General features: G+C 37.2%; 1 protein-coding gene across 1 annotated transcript in view; it reads right to left on the bottom strand.

The window, feature by feature from the left end:
- LOC134541847 (dipeptidase 1-like) overlaps nucleotides 1-13,269 on the bottom strand; it is a 182,326-nt gene extending 169,057 nt beyond the window's left edge. The window contains exons 1-2 of the mRNA XM_063385544.1: nucleotides 13,256-13,269; nucleotides 12,240-12,336 (exon numbers count right to left, since the gene is read on the bottom strand). Coding sequence (XP_063241614.1) covers nucleotides 12,240-12,336; nucleotides 13,256-13,269 — 111 coding nt within the window. The remainder of the gene's footprint in view (nucleotides 1-12,239; nucleotides 12,337-13,255) is intronic.
- Nucleotides 13,270-14,941: the final 1,672 nt, after the last annotated feature.

Below are 14,941 nucleotides of genomic sequence, written 5' to 3' on the forward strand. Positions count from 1 at the left end.
GTAGTACACACTACACGGCTCGGATAGCTTCAAGGGTCAAACAAATTGTATGAGACCCTTAACAAATATACCCATTTAAAGAAGAATAAATATGCAACAACGTTTATTGAAAGCGATTTTCACGTAGGGCTCTTTAATTTAAGTAAGATGTATTAACTTTTCCGTAAAATTGAATGAAAATGAATTTCTCAACTTTAATGAATTAAATTGTCTATTTTATTTAAAGATGTTAAAACTGTGTACTTTTTATTACTATCATCAGATAGGGCAATATTTCTAGATTATTTTGGGTTCCATACTGTCAGTCTACTCCATAAACTGCATTTGCAATATCCATTATTGTGGATCGTTGCAAAAAATTGACATTTTGGGCTTAACTGCTCGTTTTTTGTGTGACGCACAAGGTTTGCATCAGTAAACTTTTGATATGTTACTAAAAAACGTTCACTCTACAACTGTACAAAGTTTCTTCTTTGGGATAATTTTCCATGTATTAAAAACCTTTGTTTCTTTACAGCGAAATTCGTCCCGACCCGAGCCTACTTCGACAACATCGCAGTAGTACACACTACGCGGCTCGGATCGCTTCAGCGGTCAGACTAATTGTATGAGACACTTAAAAAATATACCAATTTAAAGATGAATAAATATGCAACAACGTTTACTTAAAGCGATTTCCATTTTGGGCTCTTTAAGATTATGTAAAATGTATTTATATTTCCTAAAAATTGAATGAAAGTGAATTCGTTAACTTTAATGATTTAAATTGTCTATTTTATAGAAAGATGTTTAAACTTAGTAATTTTTATTACTATTCTCAGATAGGGCAATGTTTCTAGATTATTTTGGGTTCCATACTGTCAGTCTATTCCATAAACTGCATTTGCAATATCCATTATTGTGGATCGTTGCAAAAAATTGACATTTTGGGCTTAACTGCTCGTTTTTGGCGTGACGCACAAGGTTTGCATCGGTAAACTTTTGATATGTTACCAAGAAACGTTCATTCTACAACTGTACAAAGTTTCTTCTTTGGGATAATTTTCCATGTATTAAAAACCTTTGTTTCTTTACAGCGAAATTCGTCCCGACCGAGCCTACTTCGACAACATCGCAGTAGTACACACTACGCGGCTCGGATCGCTTCAGTGGTCAGACTAATTGTATGAGACACTTAAAAAATATACCAATTTAAAGATGAATAAGTATGCAACAACGTTTACTCTAAGCGATTTCCATTTTGGGCTCTTTAAGATTATGTAAAATGTATTTATATTTCCTAATAATTGAATGAAAGTGAATTCGTTAACTTTAATGATTTAAATTGTCTGTTTTATAGAAAGTTGTTTAAACTTAGTACTTTTTATTACTATCCTCAGATAGGGCAATGTTTCTATATTATTTTGGGTTCCATACTGTCAGTCTACTCCATAAACTGCATTTGCAATATCCATTATTGTGGATCGTTGCAAAAAAAAGACATTTTGGGCTTAACTGCTCGTTTTTGGCGTGACGCACAAGGTTTGCATCGGTAAACTTTTGATATGTTACCAAGAAACGTTCATTCTACAACTGTACAAAGTTTTTTCTTTGGGATAATTTTCCATGTATTAAATCCTTTGTTTCTTTACGGCGAAATTCGTCCCGACCTGAGCCTACTTCGACAACCTCGCAGTAGTATACACTACGCGGCTCGGATCTCTTTAGCGGTCAGACACATTGTACCAAGCTCTCAACAAATAAACTAATTTAAAGTTTAAGAACTTTGCAACTACTTTTATTTAATGTTTTCAAATCGGGCTCTACGTGTTTTTGTAATACGTATTTTCGTTTGTGCCCTTTTTTTCAGAACACCTCTCTTCTAATATTATTGAATAAATATCATATTTAGTCAAACGTAGTAAAAGATTTTTAAATTTAATCATTGAGAATAATGTTTTGAGTAAGTTTTGGTTTGCTATTCTGAAAGTATACTATAGTAATTACGTTATAGTGCCATATTGTTGAGTGATCAATAAAGTATTATTTAGGACTTAACTTATCGTTTTCGGTGTTCCGCGCAAGGTTTGCGGAGGTAAACATTTCAAATGTTGCTAGAAAACTTGAATGTTACCACTGTTTTAAATTTCAGTTAGGAGCAAATTTTACAAAGATTAAAAATCTTCGATTTCGTGGGAGTGAGAGTGGCCACAGCGCTTGCGGCTGTGGCTCTGTCGCAGTGCGTAGACGACATTGATAAGCTCGGGAGAGTCTAGTGATCCTATAAATTAAGCTAGACTTTTGAGAGATATGTCCCTGTAAAGCTTAAGAACTATACAACAACTTTTGTTAAAGAAATATTTGCGTAAGACCCTTTATTTGTAAGTGAATTGTCTTTTTATTGCCTTGACTGATGTAAAAAAACTTATTTCATTAATTTAACATTTTTTTTCTTACCTTTAATATTAACTTTTAGAACTTTATTCATTATCAATGTGAGTAGTAGTGCTTTAAGATTATTTTCATATAGCTATCGAGAGTCTACGGTAAAAAGTGCAAAAATGGGAAGCATTTTAATGAACTGCTGCAAGTCGCTGTCATCTAGGACTTAACTGCAAATTTTCAGTGATACGCACAAGGTCTACAGCGGTAAACTTTCGGTATGTTATTAAGCATAGTCGACTCTACCACTGTGCAAAAATTCAGCTTTGGACAAATTTTTCACAGGTTGAAACCTTTGTTTCCTGGGCTAAACATGAAGCGAGCGCATTCGCTCTAGGGCTAGAGGAACGCCACACATCCTGCCCTGTGATTACGTCGCTGCAGGGGAACCCCCCCCCCCCCCTCTTGGCCCCTTGCTTCTGTAGCGACACACTAGCTGGGTCGCGGGGGCCGAAGTAGCGGTCCCGAGAGGGGAGGGGGGTGCGAACGTGAGAAGGACAAAAGAAGAAATAATACTGCGACCGGAGACCGTGTGCTGTCCATCCGCTACGGTCTACTGTTTATTTCCCCCCTTGTTATTTTATTTTTTTATGCAAAAACAGATTAGCTCTCAGTACACGGGCATCCGGCAGGATTAAAATTACGCGAAAATGGAACGGAAGTCACGGAAGTGACACAAAGATGGCGGACCCACGAGATGCAACATAAACCGTACATATTCACTTTCGTTAACATGGTAGGGCCATACCAAGCATATTGGTGTGCGAAATGAAACTTTATGATTGCGAAACTACCCGGGAACATATTTGGAAAACTAAAATAACTATAGTTAAAATACCCAAGAAATCTGGTATTACAATAATATTAACACATAGCCTATTCTCTTTCTAGATTTACATTTGGCCCAATAGCACAGCGGCAGAGCGAGATCTCCATAACCTCAAGGGATGTGCTTCGGATCTCCAAATGTTTGGTTTATTTTAATAACATTTTAATATAAAATTATTATATATCTAATATTAAAGTTTAACCAGCTTAATAAAGTTGGAGTTTGTTGGTAGGAAGTATTTACAGACTGATTAAAGTCATTTGAACAAAAATCAATGTACAAACGTGTACTTAGTGTTATAACAGGTGTTTAAAAATGTTTCAGGTTGATATTTTAGCAATGTCATAGAAGTACAACATTTAACGTGTACGGAAACTTTAAAATTTATACTTTTAATGGATTTTAACAATATGGACAGTATTTTAATAAAATTCCTCTTCGGAAAGTATGTCCGAAGCTGGAATATAGGATTTAATAAAAAGTATTTTTCTCTTTTATCGGAGCCGTTTATAATAGTTTAAAATTTCCGTCTGTTTCGCGCTGCCATCTGCGCGTGATTGTGAAAAGCAACTTTTACGATTTCGTAAGCGAATTCTAGCAGCGGGCGAAGAAAGTGAGTGTGTGATCCGTGATGTCTAGGCCCACTACTGCATTTTTATCTGGAACGCTGACACGTTGTTCAGTGGCGTTGTCGGTTCGAGGGAGGTCACAGGTAGAGGCGTGCAGATTTCGCGAAAAGATTTCGAGACTAGCTGAAAGTTAAAACACTGTAGCTTCGTCTGTGTTTCGTGATTGGGTAAGTTTATCTCAGATACATATCAATTGTAACAACACCAATCAGGGTAATTCTGTGCGAAAGCAAACGCATCCTGAGTGGCTCGGTCAAATAAGGCAACGACTTCTCTCGCAGACGGACGCCAATCACAAGGATGAAACCACAGGTGCGGGTATACCCTGTTGCAGTCTAATAAGCGTTCAGATCTTCTCGCGAAAAATGCCTGTCCCTAGTCATAGGTGGAACGATGCCAGGACACAGGTTAGTTGTGTTGGAGAGAGCAAGGTGTCAGGCCAGGGCAATACCACCATGGGATCACCAAGAGTACCAGAAACGCGTAAAGCAACTAAGAAGTAAAATACAGTCTTCAAGGCGCCTCGAGCCTTATCTCGGTACGCAGTGCGGCAGGTACGATCACAGTTTGGACCCTCGTGTACAGTGTAATTCTTTTTTGTATTAGGAATATAAATATTCATGTCAAATTACAGATATCTGTAAATTTGCATATTCACGTGAAAACAACTGTAACGCTACAAAATAGCGTTTGCAGTAGTGCTGGCTTAGGATTTGTGTTGTCCCAGTACCTCCAATAGTTAAGGTAATTTGTGAAATTGTTTCCCGAATAGCTTTCCAGTATTAACTGCGCACATTAATAAACACAGAAAATGATTAAATATTCTATTAACTTTTCATGGTTTGAAAATATGATGCTTCTATGAAATGTAAGTTAAAATATACAATTATGCGCCAATTTTCGTAAGAAATACTTAGTAGTGTCACGATAAACGGAATTCATATATACATAAATAACCGTAGCCATGCATCTTACAAAGTTACGAAATCTTTCCTGTAAACCTTTTCATTGTAGAATAGAGCCTACAGGAACTCTGACTTATTGTACAGGGCTGTATTATTTGAAGGACTCCATGACTAACTCCCGATAAACCTTATTGATAGGCAGGCCACAAGTGTGCAGATCACGAATCCAATGCCTTCCTTTCTCCCCCTTTGGACCTCTTCTAACCCTTCCCAGCATCCTTATTTCCTCATCCTCTTCTAGACCAGGTAAACACTGATGGTGTCGGAACTTCCGTTACGCTACATTTGGTGTAAGAACATAACGGCCCTTTACACAATATTATATTTCAACACTACCAAGCTACTTTTAAAGTGTTCAATGTTTGATCATTTATTTGGAATAAATTAGTTATTTTCGGCAGTAGTTTGAAATTATATATATATAGGCCTATATGTGTATATATATATATATATATATATATATATATATATTTTGGTACTGTCAAGTCACACATGTTATATAGCATTGAAACCTTTTATACCGCACTGAGTTGGTTATCTTAACCTGGAGTATAAGCTGGTTTAGCGTTTTTCGAGCAGCTCAAGTAGGAGTGCATGAGCAACTACCCTTATTACGTACTTCAGCCAAAGTGTTCGTATGGTGTTGTTTAAACTAAAGTAAATCCTTTCTTTGACATTCAAATCTATAAGAACTATTTATAACATTTAGGAAATAAATCTTTTTTCATCATTCCATAACTGTTATTTTCGAAGACAATTAATGACGTTCATAGAGGTAAAAACGGCTAGACTGGAAACATTCATCACTAAGCCGGCGATAAATTCAAAATAAATATATTTTTTTAATTGAATTTCCTTTGCGTCTTCACGTTTGTCACGGGATACTGGATAGCCAAGTCAATTTTAGTAAGCCATTTCGAGTTAAAATTAACCAGGCGAGACAGTGAAACCATCTGTCCTTTTAACAGCAGAACACAACAACGTGTTTAATACTCTTGGAATCTGTGTCGTGCCAATATCATGAAAATGCGCATTAGTAGGGACATGGAAAATTGACGTTATTTTTTTTTTCCTGGTTAATCCACAAAAGGACGCACAATATAGTCGATCTCAATGGTTCATTGGCTGGTGCCTCTAAACGCTTTCTCTCTTTGTCGCACATTATTCGGTAATATGATTTTCATGTTTTTGTCGTTGGGTTTAAATCCTTCAAGGCGTATCAGATAAATGACACGGGTCCTTCAGTCCACAAACCTTTGTAATTTTGACAGTCACGCAATTATAACGTGAATCTGCATGTCTGTAGTAATGGCGTAAAGTCTAATCAGGCTTATCCGGTTAGTTCCACGGTAGGCGTTTGCTTCGCTTTTTGTTTGTCTAAACGCCTTTCCGGAAAGCCTACGGAGGGAAAGTATTTGCCGTACAAAGGCGTTCGTAGCGAAGGCAGTGCGTGGAGAGAATTCGAGGGAAAGTGCGGTTCAAAAGCTGAGGGAGGGAAAGAGGGAGAGAGAAAGAGAGCTCATCGTTCGAGGAAGGAAAACCGCGTGTTACTTTAAACACAAATACGAGGTGATTTCTCAGTCTTTGCTCTCCCTAGCCTTTTATGTTTGCCCCGAAAAAATTTTCTGTTTGGCTCCCCACTCACACATTCCCCCTCTTTTCTCCTTGAAACCTTCTACCGCGAGTCTGCAGGTTGGCGTGTGCCACAAATTTCCCTCGAGGAAAAAAAAAATATTATTTTTATTTTACGTCCTGAGGAGAAGCTTTTGTTCTTCGCCGCAGAACACGCGCGCAAATTTCGTTTTCCAAAAACATGTATATGTACCTTATTTCGTCATACAACACGTGCGCCCTCGCATATTTGCTAGCTCATGTAAAGCTAAAAAAAGAATTCACCAACATAAAACAAAAGAAAACTTTTCATAAGCACAAATGTGTAACACTTCAAAAGCTGGAAAATAAATTAGCCAAAACTGAAACCTCACCATGCCCGTGTATTTTTTTTTTTTTTTTTTTTTTTAAGTTTTCTTGGGCATGGTGCCTGGTGCATGGGACATTAATGAACGTAATAATGCTGGAATCACATTATCGAGACAGATGCGACGCGCCATTAAAATATCGCATTATATGGATTGTTGGCACGCGAAAAGCAGAAACAAACAATTAGGTCTACTATTTTTTTTGCCTTAGCTAGAGACCGAAAGATTACGCGAATTCATTTCGCGATATGCTAGAATCCAAAAACATTTTTACATTTAGATTGCTTCTGTGATTGGCTCACAGTTTATCTGAAGGGCATTGAGCCGATGAAAAACACTTGGACCAAAAAAAAGTCTCGAATCGCTGGCATCCCAGTTCACAGTTCTCACGAGTCAATAGCCAGTTAGCAGTTGGCATTTGCCTGATTATGTAGAGGATTGTGGAATCCACCCTAGAAGTCATTGCGACTGCAAATTTTTCCATTCTCTAGCTACAACGTACACAACTCTAACACGTCAGTCATTGATGCACACAAGTTTGTATCAATGGACTACATTTTTTTTTTTGCTAAGTTCGGTGTCACGTGAGTCTATTTGAAAGGAACAAAGTGAATCGCTGGACCATCTGTATACGGAATTGGTAACCCTAGTTTTAAGATAAGAGAATAATTTTTTCTGGCTGTATTAAACAGCGCCCTCAACTTCAGAAGACCCGGCTATTGAAATCCATTTAGACCATCCTGAAGTCGGCTCAACCTTGGCTTTTCGAAATCGTTCAATGTAATCGTTAGGATAGGTTCTTACCATTACGCATGGTTATTTCCTTCCCCAAAGCCACTTACTTTTACGTGTTTTTGACGTGACAACGTCTAATAAATCGATGAACGCCGGATGCATGCATGAAAAAGTGTCCCATTACGCAAATTGACCCGTTACGCACATTGTCCCGTTACGCTGTGTCCCGTTACGCTCAATTTACGCTTACGCCGCATCTATCTCTCTTGGAACAACCATCGATTTCACTTTTTCGAGGCACATTAAACTTGAAACACTCCCATTCGTTTCCTACTTTTCCTATCATCCTCCTGTCCTTAACAGAATAACACAGATTGGAAGAAGTTAAATAGCAAACATGTATAAAAGTTATAGTTAAAATAATCTGTTCGTTAAAGTAATAAACATATTTGAATTAATGAGTGCAAATAAAAGTAAAATTATCAATTAAATTGTAGATTTCATTTCATTCCTTCTTTGTATCCATACCAAATAGTGATAATTCAATAAAAACGATTCAATTTTATTCATAAAAGTATGCAATAATTTCATAAATGTTTTGTAATGACGTTGTCACGTTAAACTATCTTCCGTAAACCGACTTTACAGACAACCAATTTTTTTTTAAATTTAACATCATAGATCTTCGGTATACGACATTTGGTGGGAATAATTTCGTGAATACGGTGGAAGTCAGGGAACGGAAATGTGTAATAATCACGGTGTTGCCATCTGTGGCTAATGGCACTAACCAAAGTTCACAAAGACATTGGAAAACTTTATATTTTTAACCGTTTAGTAAATTTAAACAATATGGGCATTATTTAAAAAAAAAAAACATTCCTTGTCGAAAATTAGGTCCAAAGCAGGGGTTTAGTATTTTTAAAAGTCTTTTTAGATTTTATAGGAGCCGTTTTATTATATAGTTTAAAATTTCAGTCATGTTATAAAATGATTCGGTAGTCGACGAAGCTGCTCCGGCAGAAAATTCTAGTGGCGGGTGCGGAAACTACATGTGATTCTCGTCCAGAAATGTAGTTGAAAACACAATTTGCGAATATTTATCTGGCTCGGCATTATTTTAAAGAATTTTACGTTAAATTTCGTGACAGATTTTTGTACTTTAAGTGTTGTTATCGTTCAAATAACATTTTTTGTTTACTCTCCTGTGTATTGCCCAATTGTGACTTAGGATGTATATGTGTATGTGTGTGTATATATGTATATATATATATATATATATATATATATATATATATATATATATATATCTGAGCCACAGATATTTCGTGGCGAACTTCAGTTAACCTTTTTTGTAGAGACCCGTGTGAAGGCGAGTCACCACATGAAGTTCCGTTAGTTTCTACTATTATGACAATAGTCATCATGGCCGAAACATGAGCACATGCGAAAATACAACTGGAGATTCTATCTTAAATCAAACGGTAAGAGAATGGCAATTTATTTAATCATCTAGGTCATTTTAAATTATCAAATGACTTAACGAAAAATTGTATTTTAGGAAATTAAAAATAAATACCCAACTACTATTTTAAATAAGAAAAATGTATTTATTTTTTTAAATATTTTTATGATAATTATTTTAAGTGAGAAAAAAATTCTGACATTCTTCGCGTGGAATTAAATCGGAGATTTAAAATCGACTATTTTGAACACAATTCGAAAGATGCAAATTTTAAAACGAAGGGCAAAATAGAATACGTGTGAAAGGTTCAAGGACACGTGAAAAAGGATTTGTCGCTACTAACCTGGACTAAGCTCAAAGAAGCAAGTTCTATAAATGTCACAAAGAGAAATTAAGACAACACTTACGAAATTCAGGTAAAATATGAACAGTTAAGTCCAATCGTGTTTAAAACTGCAATACACTATCACACGAAATAATAGCAGGAGTACTTCGTGGGAAGAAAATGTACAAAAAATATTATGCACGAAGGTAAATGTGATGTTGGGTGTATAATTGCAAAAGAAAGAAAAAAAAAGCCAAAATCTGGTAACATGATTTTCTGTTTTACATCACTCCTTATCTTTCTTTTTGTTCACGGTACAAATATTTTGTATATTTATTGTATACTTCAATATAACTGACGCTCTTATGTAGCCAGATTATCATTAAGAATTGTTTTGAGCTTCAGGAAAGTCTATAACTTAGATCAATAAAAAAAATATTGCAAACACCGATTGAAACTGAAAAAAAGAGATAAAAAATATATTATTTATCAGCAAAGTTAATCAATATTTAGTAAATGTAAAACCGGAGAATATATTATCTCTCTCCTAGAAGCGTGGTGACGAATTAGAACTCTGCTTCTAATTAGATCCGTAATATAATGACGCGGTGATGCACCAATGAGGAGCGCGTGGTCAACTCAGTACAGCATTATTTATACATGCAATACTAGTAATTAGATGTTACATTATGCAGTACACTCATTACCGTCCAGCTGATCATTTATGTAGGAGAGGAGTTACTCAGAAAATCGGTGTTCAGCTTAATGACCCTGAACACCTCATAATTAATTTGTTTGTTAATTTCGATGCCTGTATGGCTCTGTGTGTATTTCTGAGGTCCTTGCACTAGATATGAATGTCTTAATTTACATCTAGTTATTTCGCAACGAAATTTATTCTACTCTTCATTAATTTCAATTCAATAAAACTGAGATTGACTATTCCTCTACAATCATTCAGATTTATTATATGTACATACGTTTATAAGAATATTTTAATATGCGTATGCTTCGATTTTTTACACTTCATATATCGTTTAATAAAAAAAGTTAAATTTTTTATAAGATATACGAACTGTTTCGGTCAAATAAATACTAATATTTTTTTTTCTTTCAAGCTTGAACCACAAAATCTATTCTAATATATTATTATAAAATGTATCATTAAATTTCAATTATTTATATGGCTAAAAATTATTTTCGATGCACCACACGTTTAGTTAAATTTCTTATTATTATGAATTTCCTTTTGTGTCGGGATAGAATTAACTCTCGCAGGATTTTATTCTAAAATACTAGACCTGAGCAATTAAATTACTTTTTTTTCTCTTTTGCTCACAAATAGTCATGTTCACGTCATATTTTTTAAACGTTTTGCCGCCTGTTTATTAAACCGGGCTTTGAAGCCGAAAGTTCGTGGTCGAAAGGCTCGTACGCCGTCGGCTCCATCCAGGGATCAAAAAAAAATTTAATTCTTTATCCTACATTCACAGCGATTTACGTTCAACAACACGCGTAAAATGGGCATTGGAACTCTCACATCAGATAACCTGGGATCAAACACCAGTACGGCGATCCTAATTTCGATTTGATCTGCGGTTCCCAGAAATCACCACAGTAAAATGGTTGTAAGCCATTTCCTCAATTTTCCAGTTCTGTGCTGTTTGTTGCCGTATATTATGATCTTACTCTGAAAAAAAAACTCTAAGCCGTATTACACTTTGAAATATAAGTATATAAAAAAATTCCAATGAGGAAGTGTTATGTGCCATCAACCTTTAGGTTGTCGTCATGCGCGTGCTATACCATTGCGCCATTAGGACATTGGGAGTTGGGAAGGAGATTATATATTATTATCGTTATAATGCCAGTTTTATTACGGTTTTTTTTTACAAATTAAGGTTACTTTTGACGTGACAACGTCTAATAAATCGATGAACGTCGGCTGCACGCACGAAAAGTGTCCCGTTACGCACATTGTTCCGTTACGCTGTGTCCCGTTACGCTCATTATACGCTTGCGCCGCATCTATCTCTCTTCCACTCGACTGTTTATAAAGTGAAATGAAAAGTTAATGTGATTTTAATTGCTTATTACAACAATTTCGGCAATAAAGGTTAATTATTCTTGCATTTTAAATATCTGATCACTAGTATAAATTTAAGTATTTATTTTTTTATTAAATTAAAATGATTCAATTTTATTAAAGAAGTATGCAATAATTTCATCAATGTTTTGTTATGACGTCACGTTAAACTATCGTCCGTAAACCAACTTTACAGACAACCAATTTTTTTACTAGAAATATTTTAGTTTACCATATACATCACAAGGTAGTTTCACTATAATAAAGTCTCATTTGGCACGCAAATACGTTTGGTATACACCCTTATATACACGAAAGTGACTATATACGGGTTTATGTTGCTACACGTGGGTCTGCCATCTTTGTGTCACATTTCCGTTCATCTTCTTCCGTTCCATTTTCACGAAATTACTCCCAGCAAATGACTTGTGCCGAGAGCTAATATGTTTTCACATCAACAAATAAACAGAACACGCACGGAGATTCAGAGAATCCAGAGGTTTGGAGCGGCGAAGAGGCAAAGACCTGCAGGCTCCTGGTATCCCTAGGTCCCAGTAGCCTACACTTCCACGCTGAAAGACACCTTCTTCGAATGAACTCAACCAGAGATAGAGAGAGACTGTCAGTGACCGACAGGTTCACCGGGTCTCAGAAGCGTCCACGGGAGAAGGGCGAAAGGAGTGGGTAGTGGGGGGGGGGGGGGGAGGTAGAGGCCAATCGGAGTGCTCTCGACCATTCAAGCCGGGCAGAGTGTACCCAATTAGGACGAGGGAGGCCCGCGGTTCGCAGAAGGGTCGCCCCCCACCTCTCTTTCCAAAGACTCGAGCAGCTGCTTAGCAGGTTGCCGCGTTCCCAGGAGGTGTACCGGCAGGGACGGCGCAGCCGTGGGGGTGTGCAGGCCCCTGGGAATGGAAACACCGGCAACCCGCCCAACTGACGCGCACCTTCGAGGCTACCGGTTGCGGAAGACGCAGGGGCCGCTGCGGTAACGAGGCCCTCCGGATGTTCCGCTTTCGAGGAGTCCTTTGGCAGGACTGCTTGATTGCCGACGCCCTTTAACGTTGTCGTCGCGTTTCAAGGCTCTTTCTGTTTGGCTTCTACCCGGCGAACTGCTTGAAATGTATTCAATTAAGTATGATTACGTAAACTATTTAAAAGCCACTTCACCCACCTTTAAAGGTTTAATTATTTAGTATTCTTTCTTAAACAGCTATATCCAAGGACCTTTTAAAAATCTAAACATCTGTTTTTAAATATTTTTTATTAAAAAAATTTGATATGAAGTTTATGTAATTATTATACTACGTTAGGGAACTTCCGACTTAAATATTCCGATTTAATAAAAAATTTTATACATATGCCATTGCAGGTTTGCACTGTTTGACATTGGAAAAATTTAAAAATAAGTGCAAAATAATAGGAAAAAAATGAAAACTTCAACCCACAGAGAACAAACATAAATCACCTGATGTTGAACAGATGGACCCAACAATGATGGGAACAGATACCACTTCCCAAAACGTTGCAACTGTTTTGTCACAGGGAACCTATTGTGTCGTCGTTGCTGTCATCCTTGTGTTGTCCATAATACCTGTTTCCTTTCATCGTTGTGTTCGTATGTTTGCTGTGTTGTCCAGGTTTGTTGTCTGCCTGCATTTCATGTTCTTGTTGAAACTGTCTCGTCGTTGTTTGCCCAATGTGCGTTAGTCGGCGCTGTTATTTTTTCATGACCAAATTCCTTCCATGGAATTCTCGTGCTCTTTGATTTTTTTAAGTTTGATGTGTTCGTCAGTGGTGTCGTCGATTTGTTCTCCATTATACCTGTTTAGATTCATCGTTGGGTCCATCTGTGCAACGACAGCTTATTTATGCTAGTTCTCTGTGGGCTTATGTTTTAAATTTGTTTTCTTATTTTGCATTCTTGAATTAATTCCATGACAACTCTGCAAATATAAAATGGCGTTTGTGGAAAATCTTATAAAATAAAAATTCCGTATTGCATGAAAGAACTTTTTTTTTCATACAAACCGCTGGACAATTTCCAAAATAAACAAGCTAATTAATTTCAAAACCTAGACCAATTCAGTGAACAAATATATTTATATTTTATGAAGTGTGAAATAAAAAAACAACTTTTAAAACAAGAATAAAGTAAAGTGAGGTTTCACTAAAATCAAAACAAAATTGCTCTAAGTTCAATTACTTTTAATTTTACACTCACGTTGAAACTTACATTTTTGTTCAAATAAATTGAAGTTGAAGATAGTTAAATAAACTTGATAAGCGTAAAACCATTTTTGTCTTATTAACGTCCAACATTCAAGACTCCAAAAAAAAATGCTGCACGGGGAAAACCTACCGCGATTCGTGTGCTGCGAGTGTTTGGTTAGAGACAATCGAATCATTTCTTCAGTGTCGTTGTACTTAAAACCTTCTGCAGAGAGCCTTACCGCAAGGGGGTGGGGGTGGGGGGTAAAAATTAATTTCCGGGAGGAAGCGACAAACCCCTCGCCGCGGATGGGGGAAGTCGAGTAGCTGTTAGCACGGGGCGTGTCGCGATAGGCGAATCCCGTCGTGCGGGCAAAACAAGTTTCGTCTGGCGGGGAACCGAGCTTCCAATTGTTTGCCCGGAAGGAGGAAGTGACGTTGGCTTGGACAACCTCCCCCTCCCCCCCTGGAAGACAGGGCTAGAAGGGGTTGTGAAGAGGGGTAGTGTTGGAGGGGAAGGGGGGGGGGGTGGAAAGGTAACTCAGTTTCCCTCGTGAGACCACTTCCGGCCGGCAAAAAAAACAGTCCCTCGCCTCTCCATAGCATCAAACTTCCTCCTCAGACCTCCGGGGTAGTCGGCGGAAGGATATTCATCACCACGTGAATAGCGCGGAACTGCTTTCTCTCTCACAAACACACACGCGCGCGGGCGCGCGCTCTCTCTAGCTTGCTTCTGAATTATTGCAGCTCCGGCTCGTCATCTTACGTTACCCGCGCCTCTCGTTCTCTTAAAAAAAAAAAGTCAGAGCTTGAAGAGTAATTACGCGCGTGCATGTTCCTCCTCCTGTTCTCCAGCCGCGGATTGATGACGAGTCGTTAATTATTCACCTCGCGCGCATCATCTCTCTCTCCCTGCAGAACACGACGATGCTCTTCCATGTCGTTTATCACCTGCACTCCTTGTCTTGGTGTTTCCGCGCGAATTTCCGACTCGCAGTTAGCAAGTTTTATTTTATTGCGTTCGCGGAAATTTCCAAGGCATCATCAGTCACGCACGAATAAACAAAGATATAACTTTGTGATGATTGCCCACGGCATAATAAATTTGATAACAAACAATTTTAAAAAAAATACAAACCTTAAAAGTCTTTTAATGACAAAAATTAATAATTTTATCAAAAAAATTTTTAAACTACCAATTTTTTTAACATTCCATATTATTAATCAAAACAATTTCTTATCATTGCACATAATTTTTTCGTCTTAAATGATTCGACTTGAGCATTCGTATGTAAAAAT

Source organism: Bacillus rossius (assembly GCF_032445375.1).
Source record: "Bacillus rossius redtenbacheri isolate Brsri chromosome 4 unlocalized genomic scaffold, Brsri_v3 Brsri_v3_scf4_2, whole genome shotgun sequence".
NCBI classification, from domain to species: Eukaryota; Metazoa; Arthropoda; class Insecta; order Phasmatodea; family Bacillidae; genus Bacillus; species Bacillus rossius.